Here is a 6,848-nt window from a genome sequence, read left to right on the forward strand (position 1 = left end):
CTTTGATGTATGTTTTGTACATGATGTTTTACCGGAAGTTGGCTAGAGGGGGACGCTGGCGTGTTTCTCGCCGCTCTTCTTGCCAACTCTTATTCCTCGTGTCTACCACTCCCTGCCGTCAAATCTTTTTCACATACACAGCGAAAAGATTGTTCTGCTCTGGTTCTGTGTTTCTGCCATCTCCGTTGCTCAGCTGATTATGTTTGGCTGCTGTTTAGCTCCTAGCCTCTGCCGTCCTCCCGTTAGTAAAACGAGCTCACCGTCGTGCTCTGCTATCCGTGGATTACCCCGACTGGGCTCCCTGACTGGGTTCCTGTCTGCCATGCTCCCAGGACTATCCACGAACCCTCCCTCAGTCCTGCCATCTCAACTGGGCTGTTTTCCATCGCCGCTGCTGAGGTTCGAGGTCCGGTTTCTACCAGGCTAATGGTGCTAGCTGCTAGCTGACTCGCTGTTCTTCCCACATGCCCTTCCCCGGAGCCTGCGGTCTTCAGACTCTGGCCCCCCGCACCAACCTGTGAACCTTCGGGGATAGAGCCTTCAGTATGGCAGCCCCCACTCTCTGGAACGCTCTCCCTGCGGAGATCTGCAACATCCCCACTCTTGACACCTTCAAAAGGGCCCTCAAGTCCCATCTGTCTGCCAAGGCCTTTGGCCCCAAGTCCATTTGTTGTTTTGTCTGACTGCCTTTTGTTATGTTTGATTATACTTCTGTTCTTCCTTGTAAAGCGTCCTTGGGTATTATGAGAGGCGCAATAAAAATCCAATTTATTATTATGTTATAAGAAATCCTCCCTTTAAATGTTCTTATTAAATCCTAAATCTAAGAGATTATCAGAATAAATTAGTTCCATCCATCCATCTATCTATCTATCTATCCATCCATCTATCTATCTATCTATCCATCTATCCATCTATCCATCTTCTCCCTCTTATCCGTGGTCGGGTCTCTGGGGTATCAGTTCCAGCAGAGAGCCCCAAACGTTCCTTTCCCCTCATCAAACCAGCTCTGACTGGGGGATCCCAAGGCGCTCCCAGGCCAGCAAAGAGATATAATCCCTCCACCTGGTCCTAGGTCTACCCCTTGGTCTCCTCCCTGCTGGACGTGCCTGGAACACCTCCCTAGGGAGGCGCCCAGGTGGCATCCTAACTAGGTGCCCGAACCACCTCAACTGGCTCCTTTCGACGCGAAGGAGGAGTGGTTCAACTCTGAGTCCCTCCCGGATGACTCACTCACCTTATCCCTAAGGGAGACACCAGCCACCCTGCGGAGAAAACCCATCTCGGCCGCTTGTACCCGCGATCTCGTTCATGACCATAGGTGAGGGTAGGAAGGGAAATGGCCCGGTAGACAGAGAGCTTGGCCTTCTGGCTCAGCTCCCTTTTCGTCACACGGTGCGGTAAAGTGACTGCAGTCCCGCTCCCGCTGCTCCGACTCTCCGACCCATCTGCTCCCCAGACGGTTCCTATCTAGTGTCATATCCGATATGGAAATTAAAGCGGGACATTGTCAATCTCCTTTGGTACAGCTCGGTATGAGATAAGAAGATAAGATAAGAAGTACTTTATTGATCCCATATTTGGGAAATGTTTGCTTTGCATCAGCATAAAAGACGAGGCACATTAGAGAAATGAAATTATAATTCTAAAATGTAAACATCTCAAAATAGAAAGCGCTCTAAAAAAAGTAGAAAATATACGTGTGTGTGTGTGCACAGAGTCTCAGTCCAGCTGTTCTTCTCCTCTCTGCAGAATCCCCGAGAGAAACGGAGCCTCGGACCGAGACGCCCGTCAGGTCAGAGGACATCTTAATAACCATGACTTCAAACACAGATTCATTTCAGTCTGATCCATCATGCAGTCTATGAAACAGCAAACAGTGTCCATCACATTCACAGCGCCAAATGTGACCTCTCTAAATGTCTCATTTCCTACAAAACGAAATATGTAGTTTAAAGGGGACCTATCGTGCAAAATGCGCCTTGTTGTTATCTAGAACCCAACTGGTGGACGGTTGATCCGTCAGTTATCAGTTGCTCTGGTTTGATGTTCAGGGGGATTTGAGATCAACTTTTTTTGTGTGTGTGTTTTGCTGATGGAAAACTAGAGTGCTGAGTGTCAGCGGTAAAACCACAGAGCTTCATTTCAGGGAAACAACTCTCTGTTAGTCACACACACACACACACACACACACACACACACACACACACACACACACACAGGTAGGTGGAAAGTGTCTTATGAGTAAGGGGTAGCTACCTTGCACACGACATGAAGTAGATCCCTTTAACCGGTGCAGGACAGACAATTCTACAAATGTCACTTTTACATTTTTATCCCTGATATTTAAAGAATATTTCCACACTTTCTGGCTGTGGGTCGTGGCGTTTTAGTTTTCGTGTCAAACACTTCAAAATCAAAAACCAATCTGAGTTTCCTTCCAACGATCTGCTGATATCCGTTCACTGGGTGATAGCTGGGAGGAACGAACCCTTTTATTAGTTTGTGTGATCAAACTTCTGGAAGGCGTTCGCTCTTAAAGCCTTTAAAGTACTAGAGGTCATTTTAATACGGTTGTTTTGTGTTTGAAGAACACCTACACCTACCTGTTGCTCTAATTGAAAGAAGAAATTAGAAAGCCTTTTTTTAAGCAGGTTTAAAACAACTTCAACATCAGACAAAGGGATTTGAAAAGATTTGAGATTCAAGGTGTGTTCATAGCTACAGTGTAGAGTCTCAGGCTCCTCCAACTGAGCAACACAATAACACAGATACAATACTGCAAGGAAATACAAATAACAGAATGGAAATAGTGCAAGAAGAGTCTATCCAAGTAACTGGAATATGATATATTAGATAAATAATTTGCAAACAGAAAAAAAGTCATGAAATCCAATTTATATCGAGATAAATAAAGTATTCTGATTCAATAGTATAATTATAAATACACTGTAGATCAGATTGTTCTGTGTGTGTGTGTGTGTGTGTGTGTGTGTGTGTGTGTGTGTGTGTGTGTGTGTGTGTGTGTGTGTGTGTGTGTGTGTGTGTGTGTGTGTGTGGGTTTTTTGGGGTTGTCAGGGTCAGGTTACCGTTACCTGGATCACTCGGTAATTACTGAAACACTCTGATCTGACCTGGATTCTGTTTCGATGTGATTTCACAAACGTAATAACCCCCACCTGGAGATGTTCATTCAGTGTTTCCCCTCGGTGCTGTTGATATCAGCCGTCATGGTTTCTACACATCCTGCACTCATCATCATCCCTGCTTCGGTTTCTGTGAAGTCAGCAGCATTTTGACAAGAAGACTTCAAAACTGTCCGATTAAGATTGTATTTCCTGAATCAGAAGTAGACTTATATAATCAGGGTTTAGTCTGCACCGGGTAACAGGGCCGCCGCGCCCTCAAACCGAAATGCAGATTTTCCCCGTCAAATGTTAAAATGATGCCAGAAAACAATATTTCTGTTCCTCAAAAACTGTTTAATAACTCCAGAATCAAAACAGAGCGTCAGAGACAGCTTTGTTTTCACGGAGCTCCGACGTCACGTTGTTGTTGTTTACGTCAGGAGACATCTTGTTTACGGGCATCACGAGAATGTATATATCTTATATACAACATCAGAGCCACAGTACTCCTGGTGTATTATATTGAAAGGCAAGAACACGTTAATAGAATAAAACCATGAAAAAATAAGTTGTCCGTCCGTCCACTGGAAACGCTGTGGCGCTTTTATTTTGAAACATATCTCGTATTTGACTGTTTTTTGAAAATATTCTACGTGATGAAACCGAAGTTACTGATATGATGATGCAATCAGCTGATTACCCGTCTACAGCAGGGGTCAAACTCAAGGCTTCATTTCATGTGGCCCTCAAGAGCTCTGAAAGAATATAATACGTTTATTATACGGTTACATGCCGCTTTACAGAACCACGTTGCCCATAAACTACATTTCCCACAATGCATCTCATTTTGTAACATGCCACTGTAGAGAATTGCAATTATTTGCCCTAGACTTCTGCTTTCAGACGTAGCAAAATGTAATATAATACATTATTTTATATGTATATTTTATATAGTCTTAAAGTTCCAACCTTGTTGATGTGGCCCGAGATGAAATTGGGTTTGACACCTCTGATCTATAGCAACTGAAAACCTCAACAAAAAAAAATATATATATTATTTGTAATACTTATTGTTTAATAAAACGGACTCTCCCTGCAGGTGGAGGAGTTGCGGCAGCAGGCGATGTCGTACCGTCGTCGGGCGTGGGGATCGAATTTTTGCAGAGACCACCTGAGCCAGCTGCTGTCCAATCACAACGCTCTGTGGGAGGCAGCCAGCTCTTGCTCTTACCCCTCTTCCCCTCACCCTCTGACCTCTGACCCCCCGTCACCTGTGGAGGCTCTGGAGCTCAACAGGTGAGACGTCAGAGAGCATCATGGGAAATCTTCTCTATCTGCTGATGTCTAATTGTGTTTTTGTTTGCAGTCACTCCAGTCAGAGATCGTCAGCTTCCGGAAGAACTGAAACTCCTGAGAGACGTTCGGTCTGGGGAGGAGAAGAAGAAACAGACGAGTAAGATCTAGAAGAAATCGTTACTCTGAATACTACTCTTGTAAAGTGGATTAAGAAGCCGTTAAAAAATACTCTTTACGACCGCAGAAGATTAACCGCGTATTAGAGGAAGAAAACTGTGCAGCGAGAAATGTCATTATAACCCTGTGTGTGTGTGTGTGTGTGTGTGTGTGTGTGTGTGTGTGTGTGTGTGTGTGTGTGTGTGTGTGTGTGTGTGTGTGTGTATATAGGAAGGAGGGAAGGTTACCGACCCCGAGGCTGAAGATACGACCGACTCAGAGAACTCACCATGATCTCACCACACCTGCCACTGGTACACACACACACACACACACACACACACACACACACACACACACACACACATCCCTCAGTGTGACCTCTGACCCCTGTTTGTCCTCCAGGAGGCGCTATACTGGTGGGAAAGATGAAGAGCGGTGATGAATCACCAACAAACAAACAGGTGATATTATAATCAATCATTTAGATGCTGTATAATTGTTCTAATTGCTGCTTCATTATATTATGTTACATTCAATTATACAACATTAGCTTCTATAATATTTTAATTATATGAAATTATATCATTTTAAATTATTTTATTACAATATATTATTTTATATTAAATTATGTTACATTAGACTAAGCTTTATTACATTTAATTAAATTATATTATAATATTAGAACATATTTTTGTACATGATATAGAATTAAATTAAACTATATTATGTTTTTAAAAAATGCACTTGATTATATTAAATTAACTAACGTTACATATCATTCAGTTATATTATTTTAATTATATATATTATATTACTTAATAACATATATTAGTTTCTGATGTTTGGTTTTTTGTTGTGTCCAGAGATGTGGCTCCTCTGTTTCCATGGCAGCGGGGGCGGAGACTACAGTTGCTATGCAGATCACCCCGAAGAAGGCGTGGTCTGAACATAACTCCGCCCACTCCAAAACATCTGCCTCGCCCCCTGACAACAAGCAAACTGTCAGTCCTGCCTCTAAACCAATCAGGATGAAGCAGACGTCCCCTCCTCCTGTAGCCCCGCCCCCTCAGCACTGCATTCAAGGCACTCTGAGGACCGCCGACTTCCAGCACAACGGTGAGGAGTTTAAGATCTTAACCTGCAACTTTTAAAACATTAAATGAGTGAACACATTACAGGAACAATCAAGTTTATTTGCTGATATCAGAAAACAGTGAAAAAATGTTCCCAAAATGAGATGGAAGCAGCAACTGTTTAGCATTTTGCCTTGAAAAGAAGAATAAAACTCAAACTGTAAAAAAGAGTTTGCTTACTAGTTATTTATCAGAAAACAAAACTTATTAATCTTTGCAACAGTCCAACATGAAGCCAACTAATAACACAACTTATTTATTACTATTAGAACTTATATCATATATATTCAAATGTTTTGCGACCAGGACATATTTATTTTTGTTTTTTTTATAATTCTTTTTATTTTATTCTCTTTTACTAAAAATAAATAAATAAATAGCCTAATTATTATAATTATTCCAGAAAAAAACAATCATTTGTTTATATGAATCAGATTATCTATAAACAATTTGTCAATTTTATTATTTAAATGTATGTTAGTTTTTAGAATAGGTTAATTATTTGTATACATTTTGTGTTTTTCATTCAAATACAATCAATAATAAAATAAATATTAAATGAAGGGTTGCCCACCAGAGGCTGTACTACGAAGCCGGATTTTCTCTTAGCGGCTAACTTCAGGTTAACTCTGGGTTTCCGGTCCTACGACGCTAGATCTCCATGGTAACTTATGCTGAACGGCTAGCCTGCTCCGGAGCAGGTTAGGTTCCAGGATAAGAGATCAACTCAGTGAAAGCACTGCCTGCTGACCAATCAGAGCTCAGTGTGCAGAGTTTAAAGCGATCAAGTCATATTACAGGAGAAAGGAAATACATTAATAGAATATCACCTCCCATCTTCAGAGCAATCTGACTATTATAACATTAGCGTTAAGAAAGCTTACTTAAATATCTGCCACAACATAAGTAACCGGATCAGAGTAACATTACGTACAGTCCGCGGCATATCACATCATAATGTATCATATATCTCCTTATCTGAGTCAGCTGAGCCGTATCTGGCCGTGCAACACTCACAGTGTCACATACTGTATGCAGAAGTATTATTTGAAGCAACACATTAAGTTGAGGAAACACTCGAGTCAAATGTAATTAAAGTCAGATCCACTCGTAGACGGGGCAGTGATATCAT

General features: G+C 41.8%; 1 protein-coding gene across 1 annotated transcript; it reads left to right on the forward strand.

Moving 5' to 3' along the window:
• The first annotated feature begins 545 nt into the window (after positions 1–545).
• Positions 546–5,734, forward strand: mdm1 (Mdm1 nuclear protein). Its single transcript, XM_010786053.1, has 7 exons — positions 546–661; positions 1,753–1,795; positions 4,228–4,424; positions 4,495–4,581; positions 4,812–4,894; positions 4,986–5,044; positions 5,447–5,734. Exons 1-7 carry the CDS (start codon positions 546–548, stop codon positions 5,732–5,734), a joined length of 873 nt encoding a protein of 290 aa, XP_010784355.1.
• The last annotated feature ends 1,114 nt before the right edge of the window (positions 5,735–6,848 follow it).

This window comes from Notothenia coriiceps, unplaced genomic scaffold (assembly GCF_000735185.1).
Source record: "Notothenia coriiceps isolate Sejong01 unplaced genomic scaffold, NC01 NC01_scaffold00028722, whole genome shotgun sequence".
NCBI classification, from domain to species: Eukaryota; Metazoa; Chordata; class Actinopteri; order Perciformes; family Nototheniidae; genus Notothenia; species Notothenia coriiceps.

What these genes read in the sequence shown, in the direction of transcription:
- mdm1 (XM_010786053.1), top strand. Translation starts at nt 546, where the DNA reads ATGGCAGCCCCCACTCTCTGGAACGCTCTCCCTGCGGAGATCTGCAAC. An exon ending in GCCAAGGCCTTTGGCCCCAA is followed by an intron (nt 662 to 1,752) that starts GTCCATTTGTTG and finishes TCCTCTCTGCAG; the next exon opens with AATCCCCGAGAGAAACGGAG. An exon ending in GAGGCTCTGGAGCTCAACAG is followed by an intron (nt 4,425 to 4,494) that starts GTGAGACGTCAG and finishes TTTTGTTTGCAG; the next exon opens with TCACTCCAGTCAGAGATCGT.